Source organism: Lithobates pipiens, unplaced genomic scaffold (genome assembly GCF_037356315.1).
Source record: "Lithobates pipiens isolate NorthernLeopardFrog02 unplaced genomic scaffold, aLitPip1_a1.2 Scaffold_25, whole genome shotgun sequence".
NCBI classification, from domain to species: Eukaryota; Metazoa; Chordata; class Amphibia; order Anura; family Ranidae; genus Lithobates; species Lithobates pipiens.
Genome location: NW_027507787.1, coordinates 137,098,632 through 137,118,374, shown reverse-complemented (window position 1 = coordinate 137,118,374; position 19,743 = coordinate 137,098,632). Strand labels below are relative to the sequence as shown.

Genomic DNA, 19,743 nt, shown 5'->3' with positions numbered 1-19,743 from the left:
ACACCTGCTGTCAAATTTTGAAAAGTTCATTCACAGGTATTTGTGAATAAGAGAACTACAAGTCCTGTCTCCCACTGCAGGAGATGGCTTGTAGTTCTCAATGATCTGTGAGGGTGCTGCTAAGAGCAATTGTAGTTCATTCACAGGTCCTGCAGCTTTCAAACTGACAACCCCGAACAGAGGTATGGGCTGAAAGCTGCAGGGCTTGTCTGCTGGAGCCAGACATTGCACCCCTGATGCACTGATCATGGGTGCAATGCTTTGCAAGCTACTGAGGGGAAAACGAATAAATGCACTTCTTTCAGCAAAAATATGTGCATTAGTTATTTTTTACCCATTTTTTTACCCAATTTTTTACCCAATTTTTTACCCAATTTTTATCCAATTTTTTACCCTTTTTACCCAATTTTTTACCCCTTTTTACCCAATTGTTTACCATTTTTTTAACCCATTTTTAATCAAATTTTTTACCCATTTTTTACCCAATTTTTACCCATTTTTTACCATTTTTTAACCCAATTTTTTACCCATTTTTATCCAATTTTTTTACCCATTTTCATCCAATTTTTTACCTTTTTTTTACCCAATTTTTTACCCATTTTTATCCAATTTTTTACCCATTTTTAATCCAATTTTTTATCCAATTATTTTACCCAAAAGGAGAACAGAAAGCTTGTACAGAGTTACAAGCAAGAAAACTGGACAAAGAGTCTGCAGGTGTCAGACACTGCACCCACAATCCAGTAATCGTGGGTGCAATGCTCTGCAGGCTCATGTGGGGAAAAAAAAAAAAGAGTGCACGTTTTTTCCTGCAAAAAAATGTGTAATAATTATTTTATTCCGAATAGAAACAGTTAGCCTTTAAAACAGAAAACTTGTACAGAGGTACAGGAAAGAAATGTGGAGGAAGAGTCTGCAGGTGCGCACGCTGCACCCGCGATCCATTACCCATGGGTGCAATGCTCTACAGGCTCATGTGTGAAAAAAAAAAAAGAGTGCACATTTTTTCCTGCAAAAATTTGTGTAATAATTATTTTATTCTGAATAGAAACAGTTAGCCTTTAAAACAGAAAACTTGTACAGAGGTACAGGAAAGAAACGTGGAGGAAGAGTCTGCAGGTGCGCACGCTGCACCCACGATCCATTAATCGCAGGTGCAATGCTCTGCAGGCTCACGTGAACTAAATAAATAAAGAATGCACATTATTTTTCCTGCACAAATATATGCATTTATTTATTTTATTATTATTATTATTATTATTATTATATATTTTGTTTTAGAAAAGGTGAATGCATCCTTTAAAAAGAAAAATGTAAAAGGAAATTCCACTAGTGTATGACAAGCGTTAGCGTGGTGTAGGTATTTGATCTGTACAGACGCCCGTTCGTGCACATACAACTACAGCTTGGAAAACGTTCACACGCTGGAGCAGCTCATCACATTGCGTCCCTCGCAGGTCTCTGTGTAGCGTGCCTTCTCAGAGTGCAAAAGACCACAGCCATTTATTATATTAGCAGTGACAGGAGGGTCTTCAAACCTGTTAAAAAAAAAAAAAAGATTTTGCCGGACTATTCCTGAGGGATTTTCCTGGATCATTTATTTATCTTGTACGCATTAAGAAACTACCATTAGGCATTAGGGGGAGGTGCCTTTTTCCTTTTTTTTTTTTTTTTTCCAAAGCCAGTCTGCCTTTTGCTCTGCTAGAAGCATATCCAATTGATGCTGCAAAGGCTTCCAAAGCAGCTTTCTATCCAATTCATTTTTATTTCTTCTTTTTTTTTTTTTTTTTTTTTTTTAAAAGCCCAGCCTAAATGAATGTATATGCGTATGCATATATTCATGCATACATACTGCGCGTCGGAAGCTGTTTTTTTTCCCCCTATGGCTTATTTTGTGTTCTGTTAAATGCTTATGCTGGTGTCTATACTGCTACTGCTGCTGGCTCACACAGCTCAGACTCTCCTTAGCTCTAGCTTCGGATTGGTCTCTCTCTTAAAGTGCTGGCCAAGGGTTGGTTGCAGGGACTGCTGAATAACAGGTGCATTTTGCTGCTCTGTCGCCTTTGAAAGAAACAGCCGAAGAACGCTGGTGCATCTGTTCTCTAGCTAAGAGAGAAGCGGAGGAAAGAGGAAAAAAATAGGCAGCTCCTGTGTACAGGAATGTGCCTAATCGAATAGACGAAAAGGGGGGGGGGGGACACACGGATGCTTGGAAAAAAAAGGAAAAAAAAAGAAGGCTGGTGTATCTGCACAGGAGGCAGGCGAGAGAGGAGAGCAAAGTGAAGAGATGCTCGGATGAATATCACGTTAAATCCTGGATGGATGGCATTTTTTTTAGCTGATTCAGCACTGTTTTTTGTTATTTTTTTTTTTCTCTCTATGCTTCGTACGAGAATCTAATGGAGGAATGTTTGTTTGTTAATTATCTGTGACATTTGAATGCTGGGATTGATATCCCTTCCTTGTGGGGAGCCTACTTAAGTGCTGATGATCCAGCTTCTCAACGCTCATGTATTTTGGGGGGTGAAAGGAATATAGGATGAGCGAAGGGGCTGCCTCCACCTCACCACCTGTACGTCCAGCAGCTGCTGAAGAGGCTGCAGGTGGAAACACTACAGAAGAAGAGGATGGGGCACCAAACCCTCGGGAGGTGCGGTGTAGTGACTGCATTGTGTGGAACAGGCAACAGACGTGGCTATGTGTAGTGCCTCTCTTAATCGGATTCATTGGCTTGGGTCTGAGTCTTATGCTTTTAAAGTGGATCGTAGTGGGTTCTGTGAAGGATTATGTCCCTCCCGATTTAATGGATTCCAAGGGTATGGGCCAGGACCCGATTTTCCTTTCCAAACCGAGCTCTTTTCCAAAAAGTATGGAGACTACAACCACCACCACCACGACAAGGACTCCCAATCAAATTAGCACCCGTTTAACCACTACCACCCGGGCGCCAACTCGTATCCCGGGGAGCAGAGTGCCCATCCGGCCAAACCCTAGAACCACGACTGTGCGCCATACGGTTGCCCCTCCTACAATTCTCTCCACCACTGTCCCCCCTAGCACGACCACTTTTGTGTCACGCCCACTTCCAGGGACCCCAAGCACCCAGCCAATGCCCATCTGGCCCACCGCGGAATATTCTACCTCTACCTACAAAATTTATCTCCATGTTTCCACCCAGTCTTGGACACAGTCTCGGTTTCAGGAGTCTACCACTCTGGAAACTACCACTATGCCCAAATATCGTAAGTAGAAAACACCCAAAAAAATAAAAATAAATACATTTTTAAAAAGTAACGTGCTGCCCTTTCATACTGGCTTGGGTGTGGAAAGGGCTGAGGGATATGCAGAAGCTTTCATGTAAAAGAGCGGAATGTATCAATGCTCCTGGGAAAGAGTTTTAACTCTTGCACGGCCGGGGTGCATCTGCCTTCTCCACATGGCAGCACGTTGCAGGTGTCTTAAGCCAGTGATGGGTTAACTTTTTTTTTTTTCATTTTAAGCTACAGTGAAACCGCTGCACTGTCACTGCAGATCTGCTTAAATGTGTGTCCTTAAGTTTCCATTTGTTGAAAATTTCAAATGAATGCCTACTATTTTATTGATGCATGTTGGACTCTGCAGCAAGTCTAAAAATCTCATTACCCGAGGAGGTGTAAAATCTCTGCAATGAGAAAAAATAGCAGTGATCGGATAATATTGACGTGATAATGAAACCTGCACACAGACAGTATTCTGTTTTTTTTTTTTCCCCAATCATATAGGAGATTCAGGTCACTAATACATTCCTAGATATGTTATGTAGATGGAGTTGTCGTTATGCTTGAATTTATTTTATGGTTGCATGTTCTAAACACACTTATGTATCAGCATCTCTGGAAAATGCTAGCACAAGATTGCTTGAATAACTAGAATTATTGCTACTTTTCTACCCATCCTGTAATTGATGAGAAAAAAAAAAAGGATGGCTGGGAACACGTAGAAAGGTTACATGTTCATCTATATACAGATATGCTTTTTGGTATAGTCTTTGTTTCATATCTGGTTTTCTTGGGCGATGTTTCTTGGCTTGTTGGTGTTCAAAATATTAGCATCAAGGCTGATATGTATGGATGATGCTTGCACTGAGAAATGGTTGTAACCTTTCACATGAGAACCCTGCAACCTATGAAGGTTATTTGGGACAAGGACAAGGAGGAAATCCTGATAACCCCAACAGTCCCCCCCCCCCCCCCCCCCGAATAAGTAAAAAATAGGATTTCTAGTGTCATTATTTTTTTTTAAAGGGATTTCAGAAATTCTCTGCATGCCTCCTAGATGTGTATGACAGTGAAAGCTATTGAATATCATTTCATGAAAGGGTAATCCCAGCTGTGTCTCTTGGATGATAATCTGTGATTATTTTGCTAGAGGATCCTGTAATGACATTTATTCATTTAAATGTTTTTTATTTTTTTTTGTTTATTTTTCCTTGATTAAATCCATTTGTTTGCAAGCCTCAGGATACATAAACCCATCTGCTGAGAAAATGATACTGAACTGACATGGAAAAAAATGGAAAATTGGGAAAAGCTGTTCGTAAATCAACATAGCAAACAAGGCAATAAGTCTACGGCGGTGGCCAGGAGAGGCATTTTCAGAGGACTTATATGCAGCGAGGGTTGGGGAGGGGGGGATTTGTTGGATGGTTGTTGCAACCATTGAGATAATCAGTTAATGACAGATAAACTGCAGTGTATCTATCTTGGTATCTGTGTTGTTTGAGTTACATCTGCTTTTCACGTCTGTGGCATTTGGCTGGGTATGATTTCATTTCGCTTGATTTCTGCCTCAGGGGTGTGTGGATCATCTCAGTCGGATGCAGGCCACACTTCTAGGAAATGGGTCAGTCAGCGTTCTAGTTAACTGTGTATAACACATTAGAACACCGCGTTGTGTTTCTCCAGTCATTAAGACGTGCGAACAGCGTACACATTTTCATTCCATGCAGGTCGTTCTCATTCTGTGCAAACATTTGCCTATCAGGTAATTTGCACAACTTATTTTTTTTTTTTTTTTACCCCTCATGCTAAAGTGTGGAAGAAAAACATAATGCATGATTTTAGCTTAATGAGCCGTAGCAGAAGCAGATGTCTCTTTGCTTATTTTATTTCGCTAAAGCAATTTAAGTCGTAATCTTATCACATCTTTCTTATTTTTGTGCTATGTCGCACCCTAATTTAGTACCTTCTAACAATTCGATGGGAGGACCCTGAATTTCCAAGCTCGGTTCCTCTGGATCACTGCTGTGTAGAGACCAGACGGAATCATGATTAATAAATAATTAATGGATGGCAACACCCTCTGTTGTGCAAGAAAATAAAATGCAAATGGCAGCAGTCGGGCTCATGGAGCAACTGCAACATATTAACAATCTCATTGTGGTCACTGGGAGCTTTCTAGAGGCAGCAGAGAGTTGTTAACACAAGATGAATTTTAAAGAAGTGCAGAGAAGGGCAGGCATCGACTTTGGGTAGAACAGGAGTAATCCTGCTAACCTCATATAGACAAAATGCCCCCCCAACAAGGGTGGCTTGAGATCTGAATGGGGACAGTGCTCTTTTGAACACAGATGGGATGTTCTGATTCATTTAAGCTTTGTCAGAGGGAGTGTTTCAACACCAGGACACAAGTTAGGCTGCTTTTGCCTAATTGTTAAGTTGCAGCATATGGAGATGTCGATTTTTCCAGACGAACATCTGTATCTATCCCCTGCTCTAGTGATGCACAATACAATGGGTGAAAAGCCTATTGTAAAACCTTACTTATTCCAGCCACTTTGTTGCTTTGTTCCAGCTGCTTTTCAAATGCTAGTTATAATGGACCCCTGTCTGTCCTGTGACTACAGATAAAAATGACCGGCGTGCTGCCCTTCGCATTATGATAGCCCATACTCTAGGGACTGTGCTAAGCTGCCAGTGATAGTGCTTATGTATCTCCCTTTTCTGATTGTACATTGTAGGCTCTTTATCACTCATCAGGCTGTGCCTCGTGACATATGTGATTGAAAATATAAAAAAAAAAAGGAGTCCGTTACCTGATGAAAACACAATGGTTTGTATTTGAACCAACCATTTTAAAGTTATTTTAACAAATTAGTCACCCGAGGTTTGCCAGCATCCACATCCAACATACCATCATAAGAATATCAGTGTGTATTAGAGGTAACAGATTAATTAACTATAGCCTACTGAAAGTGTATCTAGGATGCGTTATAGCACCAGACCTTTGAAGATGTTACATTCTGGAGGATAGGCTGTGCAATTCCTCTGTGCTCATTTCAAGTGTTCCTTGTTTGCAGAGTAGCTCTAATCTGCATCTAGTAGCGCCTTAGATAAAAATAATACCATCTTGCATTCATTGGCTATTTCCAATGCCAAAATGGCATGTTTAGGTCTGTGATGTTCACAGAGTATGGTTATGTTATAGAAACATTATTATTCTTCTCATGCCTAGTGAATCTAAAACGAAACAAGAATATGAACATGTTGTATTGCATGAACCACCAGGGGTAGTCATCACTCTTTTCAACTAGCTAGTTACCATAGTGGAGTGTTGGCTTTTGGGCCTTGAACAGAACGTACAATAAAGTAAGTTAGCTACAATAAAAAAATATACTGTAGCTTTGATTTCCTTTGCAAGACAGCCTTGGGCCAAACATACATTACTGTAATTAAGAGTAGATGTTCAATACAGATGTTTGACCTGTAACAGCAGCAGATAAGAGCATGCTATTACAGACTTAAAGGTTACATAAGATGCAGTCTATTTTATTTAGGCTGGTGAACATCACAGACGTTTTAATTGAGAAAATGTAAAGATTTCTAAATGTGCATATAAAGGTTATTGAAGCATAACCATCTTTAATTGGGAGACCCTAATCCCACAAGGCTTGTAGTTTTTCATCACAGCATATAGTGGAAGGGCAGATTGTGCTTCAGCTAAGACATTTACGCTTTACATGTCTGCTAAAGAAAATCCTTACCTGCCATATTTGTCAAGGCAAAGAGGTTGGAGAAGAAGCCTAAGGGGGATGTGGAAGACTTCACATGCAAAGGCCCTTAAGGAGCACACCAACAATATTAGGAGCTAAATCGTCTCATGTTTTACAAAGAATATTGCAGAAAGATAAGGTGACATGTCAGTTTTGCTGTAATGTGAAAATATGCTGCTTGTAGTATTTTAATAAAGCACATGACAGCATTCCATTAGACATTCAATTAGTAAGTGTAGACATCTAAGTTATCTAGTTATCTAATGCTAACTAGACAGTTTTTTATATTGTGTTCATCAATTAAGGACAGTGGAGGCGACCATCGATGAGACAAAGCTAATAATGATGACCAGAACCAAAGTTTAAAGTATTAATATACCGTATATACTCGAGTATAGGCCGACCCGAATATAAGCCGAGGCCCCCAATTTACCCCCAAAAAACTGGAAAAAATTATTGACTCGTGTATAAGCCGAGGGTGAGACATGCCTGTCCATCCCTGTGTGTCCGTCCATCCCTGTGGGTCCATCCATCCCTGTGTGTGTGTCCATGCATCCGTGTGTGTGTGTGTGTGTGTGTCCATGCATCCGTGTGTGTGTGTGTGTGTGTGTGTGTGTGTGTCCGTGTGTCCGTGTGTGTGTGTGTGTGTGTGTGTGTGTGTGTGTGTGTGTGTGTGTCCGTGCAGCCTACCTGTGTCCAGCCTGCCTGTGTCCGTCCAGCCTGCGTCCCGTCCAGCCTGCGTCCCGTCCAGCCTGCGTCCCGTCCAGCCTGCGTCCCGTCCCGGCCCGTCCCGGCCCGGCCCGTCCCGTCCCGAGCCGAGCCTCCGTCCTTCAGCTCTTCGTCGGCGGCCATTCTAGGATTCAAAAGCCGCGCCTCCGTCGGTGATAGGCGGAACACTCAATTTCCCACTGACTGCTGTTCCGCCTATCGGATGTCCGTGATAGGCGGAACACTGAATTTCCCAGCAGCCTGTGTTCCGCCTATCACGGGCATCGTCTCATCCTCGTCCGTAGTACGAGGATGAGACGATGCCCGTGATAGGCGGAACACAGGCTGCTGGGAAATTCAGTGTTCCGCCTATCACAGGCGAAGGCGGAGCCGGAGGCGCGGCTTTTGAATTCTAGAATGGCCGCTGTCTGTCTGCTCGACACGCTGATCGAGCGGGCAGACAGCGATGACTCGAGTATAAGCCGAGGGGGGCACTTTCAGCCTCAAAAAAGAGGCTGAAAATCTCGGCTTATACTCGAGTATATACGGTACTTTCAAAACACATCTGTGTTTTTTAATGATCTTTGGACAACCAGCAAATGTTAAAATATCTTATTACATCTTTTTTTTTTTTATCTATGCTCTGAAAGTTGTCATTGGTGGCTCAGGCCAGTGAAGACTTGTTTTGTTTGAGTTTAACCCATCTCCAGTCTGTACTGCATAGTGTCAAAAGACTCATTAGAAGATAACAAGAGCAATGACGTCAATAGGGATCCCTATAGGTGTTTATTCTTTTTTCTATAAAACTGTTTAGAATAACATATTATGGGAGATGGACATAGCTGAGCTAAATTTAAGGGTGAGATTATTTCCCTCTCTCCAAGGTGATCACATACAGTAAGTGTTGTGCAATACAGAACTCATCACACATAGCTCCAGAAATAAGTAGCAGTATAAGGTTATTTTTGAAAAGTTGCCTGGTTATTAAAAAAAGATATTGTATATGGAAAGTGGAGGTATCCTTTCGGTTCTGTTAGCCCTGATGCAAAATGTTAACCAGGGCCTCACACACTAATAACACCTACATATATTGTATACAGAGATCTCTCTGCTTGCAAAGTAGAGAGTAAGAAAGGGTTTTTTAGCCTAAAATGCTTCCACTGCTGAAACGGCAACCAGTGTTGAAATGGAGTTTCAGCTAGGCCAAGTATTCATCTCTAACACTGGTAACTATTCTGCCATGGGAATATTCCTATAAAAATCGGAATACAAATCACTAGCAGCCTCTCTTCCAGAAAAACCTAAAATAACATTGTTCACATTTTTGGAGGCATCCACTATTGGCCTTCAAATACCAACACCATACAGAAGTGGTCATTAACCCTGTCATTAACCCCTGTCCTCGGTTTTATGTATTACATTGAGGAGATGCAGACTGGAATACTGCAATCACTGAGCAGCAAATGATATCACCTGTGATGTATTTCAGTTATCTTGCAAACTTGGCCTGTTAGTGGGCCCTGAGAACAGGGTTAATGACCACTGCCATACACGAACCTATCCAGGCCAATCAAATATTGTCCTCCACTTCTTGAATCAAATATTTTTTGTTTTTTCTTTTCCACTTGAATTATGCTATTAAATGATTACAGCTTTACTCCTTCTTTTGGTAAAATAAGGTCATTTCTTAATGATTGTAAGGACACACATTACTAAAATGTGTATGAGCTAAGGTAGATTTGTCATTCAGGAATAAGATTTCACCAGCTTTGTCTCACAACCCACTGAATGATTCATTCTTAGTAGAAAAGCACTTCTTCAAAATTCTTCAGATGAGATTTTATGCTGTCAAATTCTAGTTCTAGGATTCCTGTAATCAAAAAAAGGCACGTTATTCCCAGGCATTTCCACAGTATTTTATGGCCATCATGGTCTTTATTATAGGTATGGGAACAGAAGAAAATGCACTTTAAAAAATTAGTTGGGTTTATCTTTAAATGTGTAAATGTAATAATGCAAATACGATATTCAATCAAAAGCACTTCCATTCTGATTATAGTAGAAGTTGACATGGCATGATGAAATTGACATAACTTATATAAATATGTGTAGCATATATAAGGCCATCACAAATCTCCAAAGCCAAAACCTCTTTTTCATACGTCAGATTTATTAAAATTGTAAATATTTATATATGAAGTTAACCTAACCATGGCAAAAATGTCTTTTGGTGCCTTGTGGAACCTTTAGGTATCTGTGTTGGTTTTCCAACAAAATCTGGTATACCATGGAGCCCTTTTGGAGTCTAAGTCCAGGTTGTATATGGGGGCCTCAATTTCTGATGCTTAGTATACTGCTTTTGGCAGCCGATTACAATTTTTTTGGCAGACAAAAACTGGATGTGCAGGCTTGAAACTTTTTGTGTGATGTGACCACAACATCTGATTTTCTTTTCATTAGTACAGTTTTCTGCCCCAAAGAAATCTGAAGAGCAAGACTAGGCTTGATATTAAGTCTCCCCCCGTACTAAGGCCTACCCCCCCCCCCCCAATACTAAATTCTACTTCCTTTGATTCAGCTGTCAAACTTTAACAGTAGTAAAGGCTCAGTCTGTGAAACTAATGTTTTCAAACTGTACAGGAATTCAGTGTTTCCCTTTTCATAAGGATACAGTGAGCTACTATAGAGTTATATTGGGTCACCTCCTGAGACTGGATCAGCTCAGAATATTGACTTATTCAGCTCCTGTATCTACTTATTACACGGATGCTGCCAACAGGGAAGAGAATTGCAGTGGAAGGTTGTAAATGAAGTCACGGCTTGAGGCAAGCTACAGCAGTCTTGGTTATAGGTGTTGGGTTTTTATTATTGTGCTCGGGTGTGCTGGGGAAAAGTGCACATTTTTAAACCTGCCAAATGCTGAAATATCAGTTTTGGATAGACTGGTCTGGTAAAGGTATTGCCACAGCCACCCCCAAAGTAATACAGAATTACATTTTCTAAGGGTAGAAACTCTTTGATGCTATGACTGAGGATAGATTTATTGATTAATCACTTAACATTTAGCAAACATGAGTAGTTATAATCTGTGTATGTGCTACATGCATGTAGGGTTTATTAATGACTTATATTATTGTTTTCTGATCTGTTTCCTAACACGTTCAAGTCTTTGAATCCTTTGAGTTTAGAAAACTGCCACTTGAACTATAAATCATACACCCATAGGTGGTTACCCATATGTATGATATTTCACTAAGGGTTACCTAACCCTATAAAATCCATTGCACTTAATTATGCCAATATCAACCTTCATTATTGAAGCTGAGTTCTGGTACAGCCTCACTTGTACCTCATTACTGGTCTGTAAGGCCCCTTTACATTCAGGCAATAGCATGGAAATGTAGATTGCAGTGTCATATGCTAAAGCCAGTTTGGAAGTATTGCCATAAAGAAGATTGACCCCCATATATGTCATTTAGATGTTTCTCCATTTTTAGATTTTCAGGCATCATTCAAAATTATTAAGTGCATTTTACATTGTAATCCAAGATTTACATTAGCTTCCTGTAATCCCTATACATCAGTTTTCATATTGGTAGAAAAATGGTCAGAACCGTAACACCCCTTTCACACCAGGGCATTTTGCAGGCGCATAGAGTTAGAAATAGCGCCTGCAATCCGCCCTAAAGAAGGTGCACCATTGTATGTAGTGTGAAAGCCCGAGGGCTTTCACACTACAGCGGTGCGCTGGCAGGACGCTCCTCCACCGCTGCTCCCCATTGAAATCAATGGGGCAGCGCTGTAATACCACCAGCAAAACGCTGCTATTGCAGCGTATTGCTGGCGGTTTTAACCCTTTCTCGGCCGCTAGCGGGGGGTAAAAGCACCCCGCTAGCGGCCGAAATGGCCCGCAAATCCGCCACAAATCCAGCGGTAAAACGCTGATAAAATAGGGGCATTTTACCGACCACGCTATCGGTGGCGTGGTGTGAAAGGGGTCTAAACTTATCAGAATGTACTGCATTGCACAATGCTGAGTTTCTAGCAAATAGAGCTTGTTAGCCCTTGTACACGCGGTCGGACATTCCGACAACCAAATCCGTCAGATTTTGTCCGACTAATTTTGTCGGACGGATTTTGTCCAAAACTGTTGCATACAGACGGTCGGGCAAAGTTGTTGGAAAATCCGATCGTTCAGAATGTGATGACGTTATTTTGTTACGACGGGACTACGTTCAGGCTAGTAGCCAATAGTTTTGGTCTAGGAATTTGATCTGAGCATGTGTGGCACTTTGTCCGATCGGAATTCTCTACACATGATCGGACAAGGTCCGATCGGATCATGTTGTTGGAAAGTTTTATAGCCAAGCTGGAAAACTTGGTCCGTCAGATATTCCGACGGAAACAGTCCGATGGAGCCCACACACGGTCGGATTATCCAACAACGCGGTCCGATCGGACATTTTCCGTTGGAATGTCCGACCGTGTGTACAAGGGCTTAATTGGAGAAGAGAGCACAGAGAAAACTTGCTGAGTGAGCTGCTGTTCATTTTACTATCCAATCACAGACCAAGTCATATTGGTTTCACTGCAGTGGTGAAAACCAAATGGTGGAAACACCATAGTGTGTCTGCCAAGGGTGTCTGGATTGGAATACCAACTGGACAGAATTATACTATTTTGGCTGGTCAGACAATACACAAAATTTGATTAAAATTCAAGTGTAGGAACTGAAGTTGATATTTGAAAAACCAAATGCAAAGGATCGGTATAAAATGTAGCGCTAAAACATAAACATTAAGCAATATAACAAAATATTGCATGTAAAAGTGAAAAAAAAAAGATAAATATCAGTCCCAAATATAATGAGTACAACAGAACATTTGCAAAATAAGTGGAAACACAGGTGAGAAAATCATATACCGATCCTTTGCATTTGAATAATTGTCATATTCTCATGTAGCAGCTGTTCACTCTTTCGTCATTTTTCTTTTATTCATTGATTTAGCACAGTAATACCCCCCATTCACATTTAAAAAACAAAGTCCCTAGGTTTTGGGGTTATGTTCTACACAGTTCAGGTGGTATTTTGTCACAACATCACTTACAAAAATTGTGTATATGCTATGATACCAAGGTGTATATTGTTGTAAATTTCTTACAATAAGCTGACCTTTTTTCCATTTATTTATATATATATATTTTAATTGGGATAATGGTATGGTGAGTGACTCTGTCTGAGTTCAGGCCAAAATTTATATAATAGCATTAAAAAAAAAGTATCTCTGTCTACACAGAATTGTCATCCTTCCCTAAGTGCCCAAACACACACTGACAATGTGGCTTCTGAGAGATGACCCTTTTAAAGAAGTATCTGGGTTATACATTCCCTAAAATGATTATTTTTTATGAATTATATGACTAGAGGCAAGACACTTTGTAGTTTGTTACTTATTTTTGGAGGTGAATCTGAAAAATGTATGGCCAAAAGTGTGTAATTTGCAAACTTTGTGAATCCTGAGGATTCATGGTGAATTCAAAACAAAATTAATAGGAATACATCACCTTCAGTCTAGAAGAGTGGTCTTCAAATGGTGGTCCTTTGCTTGCCTTTATCAAGCCCATTCCTCCCACTGCCACCTTTGTTAGGGCACTATTCTTCGCCCGTGACACCAACGGTAAGGCATAATTCCTCCCACTGATATAAACAATTGGGCACAACAGTATTTCTCCTTTTAATACTTACACTATTCACTTTCGTACTGACCACAGGCATTATGATTTTTTTTTTACTCCCACTGTCTTCCAAGCCTGAGGCATTATCTACTCCTACCAATATTGAGGCATTTTCTACTCACATTGGCCACAAAGTTCAACCCTGCAACCCCCCTCCCCGCCCTAAAGGTCTGAAGGACAGCATACTGGCCTTTACTTTATACATTTTGGGGACCCCTGGTCTAGAAGCTTGTTTTAAAACACTACATAAAATAAAGCTTATGTAATGTCTGAGGCTAATGTTATAAATGGTCTCCAGTAAAAATATAAAATGAAAACCCTGAAGTGGAGATAGTGTAGTGCTTACTGTATGTATTTCATCCAGGCATTGGGGTTAGTTTACAAAAATGGACACATAGAATTTCCCTCCTAGCTTCTTGCAGTGACTACCATGGAACCATGTAAGGTGAAGGTGGAAATAAAAATGCAGATTCATGAGAAGCAAAGGCTTTTTTTTTTAGTTCAATAATTTTTATTACATTTTTCAGAATATAAACATTCAAATATTTAGTTAAACACAATGCGAACTGGTATTCTACGATATTTCAGCAGGCGACTGTATAAGTATAGCAGTAAAGTTCAGTAAGGCATAAGTACTCAAGTAAAAAAAGTTAGTTGACAGAGGGTATTAGGACATTTTGTATTTTACGGTCCATATCTTCCAGTTGCTATCAAATTTCTTACATGTTAAAGAGTTCTAATACCCTGTTTCCCCTAAAATAAGACCTAGCGTGATTGTCGATGATGGCTGCAATATCTTTTTTTTTTTTTTTTTTTGCCACATCAGCGAATCATCAAGCGAGACTAGAATCAACTTAACGTTCATCACTGTCTCTCATTAATTTTCACATCATTGTAGCTATTCTTTATTTGCTCCCTCTTTTTTTTTTTTTTTTTTAATAGATTTCGTGTATAACTTTATTTCATTTATCATTAAAAATTTAACTAGTTTCGTCTCGCGTTGACTTTGATTATTTTAAACCTCTTCCCTACTCCCCACCCCTAAAAAACCCCCCATGTCAGTAGTGTACCTCTGCTAAATCTCTTCCTTTTATAACTATCTTTTTGGTCTCAATTGTGCTGCATAGCTCCACTCCTGTTTAAAATCTATCCATCCTTTCCACTTTTTCTCAAATGTGACTCTTTTATCTTCATCTCTCAAACACAGACTTTCATAGTTGAATATTCCCTCCACCGCGTCTACCCACTCCCACGTCGTTGGACATTCAGTCTCTTTCCACTTCCTGGGAATCAACTTTTTTGCGGCATTTAAGAGGTGTGGGATAATTGTGTCTTGGTATTGTTTAACCCCACCCCCTCTGTCCCATGAGAGAGTACTATCCAGGGATCCGGGTTTACAGTTATTTGAGTTATTTCCTTTATCCTTTGGAGGATCTCATCCCAGTATATCTTAATTTTTGCACATCCCCACCATAAATGTGTCATTGTCCCTATCGCTTTACAACCACTCCAACACTCAGCCGTTGTTCCCTGTTGATATTTAGCGGTTTTATCAGGAGTGTTATACCACCGAGAGATAAGTTTGTAATTCATCTCAGCTGTCTTATTGTCTATTGCCGAACTATGGGTTATTTTCAGTATTTTATTTATTGTTTCTTTGTCTTTTCGTGCCCCTAATTCCTGTTCCTATTTTTTTATATATGGCGGTATCTCCCTCTGGCTAGCCACTATTAACATCTCATATAGCCTCGACATTGTGCCCTGAGGCCGCGTACACACGCGGGGACTGTTCGCCCAACTTTGTCCGTCAAACAGTTTCGGCAAACAGTCCGCTCAAAATTAGCATGGACGGACATGGCCACACACGACGGACGAACAGTTTGCTGAAACCGTGCGCGATGACGTGAACGGCACGTACGACGGGACGAAAAATACGAGGTCCTATACACTGCATTATAACTTTCGGCTTGAAAATCCTTTCTGAGCATGCGCGCAACTTTGTTTGACGAACAAGCCTACACACGAGCGGACTGTTCGCTGAAACAAGGTTTCAGCGGACAGTTTTTCGGAAATTCCGAAAAACCTTGTCCGTCAAACTGTCCGCTGAAACTGTCCGCTGAAAGCCCACACACGAGCGGACTGTCCGCCCAAACACTGTTCAGCGGACAAAGTTGGGCGAACAGTCCGCCCGTGTGTACGCGGCCTTAGTTCTATCTGCTATACAAAGTTGCTCTAACCCAGTGAGTTCATTTACAGCTCTAATTGGCTGAGGCAGTTTTCCTATAAAATGTGCCAGCTGTAGATATCGCCACCTATCGTTCGCCATAAATCCCATGTGCACTAATTCTTCGAGTGAAATAAGTTTCCCTTTTTTTATTATAGCTTTTATTTGTGACCCTTCTTTTTTAATCCAATTCGCTCCTATCTCCCTTTTACCAGGGGGAAAGTATTCATTATCTTTTAAAACTATCAAAGGTGAGTTATAGTGTCCGTTTAATCTTTTATATACCCCGTCCCAAATTTTAAATGCAATCCGTGTCAACTCATTAGTGTTTGTGTCAAGTACCCTATATTTAGGGGATTCCATATTATGTCGCATAGTTGTGCCTTACTATATATACATTCAAGATTCACCCACCTTTTGTCATCTTTTTTTTTTTACCCATTCGGCTATTCTTGACAATACGGCAGCCTGATAATAGTAGTGCAGATCCGGGACAGCCAATCCCCAACGATGGCTGCAATATAAGCCCTACCCCCCAAATAAGCCCTAGTTAAAGTCCTTCTATGTCTTATTCTCAGGGTAGGGCTTTTTTTTGGGGGGAAAGAGGATAGGGTTTATTTGGGGGGTAGGGCTTATATTGCAGCCATCACCGACACTCATACTAAGTCTTATTCTAGGGGAAACAGGGTAAGAGTATTAGAATGAGAGTTGCCAGAAATATGTGGGTGATGATTGGTCTATATTCTGGAGGGAATTTTTCTATTCACATATGAATGATTACCAGTGCTGGGTTTGAAGGTGTTAAGATCCCTGTGATTGGAACAAAATGTTACAGATGTTATTTCCAAAGGCTTGTTATGCTCGGGCATTCCCATATTGTGTGTAGCAGGTTTCCAAATTGTCCACATTTTCTTCAGCATAAGGGGGATGAGTTTGGGAAAAATGTGGCAAGTCTATATGGAGTTTTTGCTTCTAGGAGGCTGATCTGTAATTTTTATTCTATCTCGTGTGTGTCAGTTTGGTTGTGTCTTAGGAGGATGGAAGGGGGTAAACCTCAGTTTCCCAAAGTTCCCATATGTCACCCAGTAGAAATGTTAATGGGTCGTCAGGATCAGTGTTTTTTCTATTAATACCCAGAGTGGGCTGTCTGTGCTTTGAAACCAGTGTTTATTTAAGTTGGTCTAATCTCGTTGCCCATAGGTAGTCTTGGATGTCTGCTAGTCCTGCGCCCCCTACTCTTTTATGTGGGATAAGGTTGTTTCATGGACATCTAGCTTTTTTACCTCCCCATATGAATTTCCATATGATGCTGGACATGGTGCAGAGGTATTAAGGGGGTATGGAAATTGGTAAGCAGATTTTTTTGTGGTTTTTGGGACTCCCATGTCTAGGATTAGGGATTTGGTGAAATGTACTTTATAATGAGATACCTCCCTCGTACAAGCACACAAAATACTGATGAACTTTGGAGAAGTAAGTATGTTTGCTAATAGGAGCATTACATAATCCGCAAATAAATGTATAACATGCTTATTGAAGCCAAACTGAAAACCCATGATTGGGGCATGTGTTCTGATAGTTTCAGCTAACAGTTCTATTGTTAAATTAAATATTGTAGGGGAGAGGGGACAACCTTGGCGAGTTCAGTTGGATATGTTAAAGCAGTGGTCATCAACCCTGTCCTCAGGGCCCACTAACAGGCCAGGTTTGCAAGATAACTGAAATACATCACAGGTGATATCATTTGCTGCTCAGTGATTGCATTGTTCTAGTCTGCATCTCCCCAAGGTAATACATAAAACCTGGCCTGTTAGTGGGCCCTGAGGACAGGGTTGATGACCACTGTGTTAAAGGATGTGGATAAGAGACCCGAGGTATACAATTATGCTGATGGGCAGGAATATAGAGCCAATATTGCAGTGAGTATTAGACCTTTGAAGCTGAATTTGGCTTGTACCATTTTCATGTATGTCCAGTGGACCCTGTTAAATGCCTTCTATAGATCTATAGATAGTAGCAGAGAAGGTGATTCTTCTGGTAGTATCTGAGGTTTGTCTCCCCCTCACAAATCCCACCTGGTTGCACTGTATGATATAGGGAACAATATCTGTTAATCGTTTGGCTAGTATTTTTGCTTATATTTTGATATCTGAGTTTAGAAGGGATATTGGCCTAAAGTTGGCTGGGGTGGTTGGGTTTTCCCAGGTTTGGGTAAAGTGACTATGTGGACTCTCAGCATCTCTGCTGCTGAAGTTTCTGCTGCTCTTGTGAAGATCAATTGCATGTGTGGAGTGAGAATTTCTTTGAATATCTTGTAGTATTAATTTGCGAAACCATCTGGTCATGGTGATTTACCATTTAGTAGTGTTGTGATTGTTTCAATTTCTTGGGTGGTGAATGGAGAATTCAATTCCTTAAGGTGATCTTTTGACAGTGATGGGAGTTTGATTCTCTGTAGGAATTGCTGTATGTTATCTGTGGTTGGTTGTGGCGTTTAGGTGTCTGTGCGTAGGTTGTACAGTGCTCCATAGTATTCGGCAAATTGGTTCGCTATATCTTGCAGTTTAGTGATTTAGTGGTGCAGGGTGGTATGTATCAGATGTGCCATTCTAGTTTTTTGTGTGAGCTGCCTTGATTCTGTTAGCCAGGTATTTCCCTGCCCTGTTGGCATTGGCATAGGATCTTAATTGTAGGCATCTAAGATGTTTGTCATATTGTTGTGTCAGAAGCTCTAAGGTTTTCTTTGAGTTTAGAAAGTGTATTTGACAGAGCGATTGTTGGAGATGCTTTGTTTTGGGTTTCGAGTGTATGTATATCAGATAGTAGATTGTTAAGTTTGATAGTGTGGCTTTTTTTCTCTCTGGCCCCTAACTGTATTAGTATGCCTCTCATGTAAACTTTGCGAGCATTCCATAGAGTGAATGAATCTGTCACAGATGTGCAGTTGTTTTGGAAAGTGTCCCGGAGATGCTGAGAGATCACAGGAAGTGTTTGAGGTTCTTGTAGGAGCCTAACATTGCAGCGCCAAATGGGGGATGAGGGAGAGACACCCTGATCAGCAATAGACATTGATATTGCAGCATGGTCAGACAGCGTGTTATAATGTATTAGTGTGGCATGAACATGTTTCAGAAGCCACTTGTCAGTTAAAAACATATCTATGCATGAGTAAGAACAGTTCATATGGGAGAAAAAGGTGTAGTTTCTCTCGTATGCACGAAGGCATCTCCATGCATCGAACAGTTCCTCTGTGTGTAGAAGAGTATGGAGGGATGCAGTGTCATTTGATTTGCCCATGGTAGTGTCCAGTTTGGGGTCTGAGACCAGGTTAAAGTCACCTCCTATGAAGAGGTTTCTATAACACATAGAGTTGATTCTTTTGATCACTTTCTTTAAGAAGCGGATTTGGTGGGTGCTCGGGGCATACAGTGTTACAAGCGTGTATGGTTTGGAGTTTATGTCTCCTGTTATGATGATGTATCTGCCCCATTCATCTACTAATGATTCTTTAAGTTGGAAAGATGGAGAGTATCTTAAGGCTAGCATTACCCCTCCTTTCTTGCAGCCGGGTGTACACGCCATAAATAGATGGAGGTATTCTCTGTGTGAGCAATTTGGGGTTTTATTTTTCTGGAAGTGGGTTTTCCTGTATAAAGAGGATGTCCAACCTGTGTCTACAGGCCTCTTTCCATATGGAAAATCTTTTAGCCGGGTGGTTCAGGCCTCCGGGCATTGATTGGCAGGCATGTGATAGTCATTTATGGTATTGTAAGGTTTGATGGATGGTAACGTGCTGTAAGTACTCACTGTGACCATGGGGTCTGTTTATGTGATCCTCCGCATCTTGTTGCGAGGTTAGGAGGGACTTGTCTTCCTCAGTAGGTAAATGTTCCATGTGATGAATATTGCTGTGTGTAACAAACAAATAACAGAAGAAAACAAAAGGAAAAGAAAGTTAACTGTAGATTCATAAAAATGGGATCTTACAACAGATCTGCATGCAGATGTGTCTGCTGAATGTAGCAATGGGGTAAAAGGAGACTAA

General features: G+C 40.7%; 1 protein-coding gene across 2 annotated transcripts in view; it reads left to right on the top strand.

The window, feature by feature from the left end:
• Positions 1–1,782: 1,782 nt before the first annotated feature.
• NRG3 (neuregulin 3) overlaps positions 1,783–19,743 on the top strand; it is a 1,280,962-nt gene continuing 1,263,001 nt past the window's right edge. The window contains exon 1 of one of the 2 annotated variants that reach the window (XM_077454902.1): positions 1,783–3,242. In XM_077454902.1, the coding sequence (XP_077311028.1) occupies positions 2,540–3,242 (703 nt within the window). In that variant the 5' untranslated portion in view covers positions 1,783–2,539. The remainder of the gene's footprint in view (positions 3,243–19,743) is intronic. The other variant, XM_077454901.1, reaches the window with a different exon arrangement.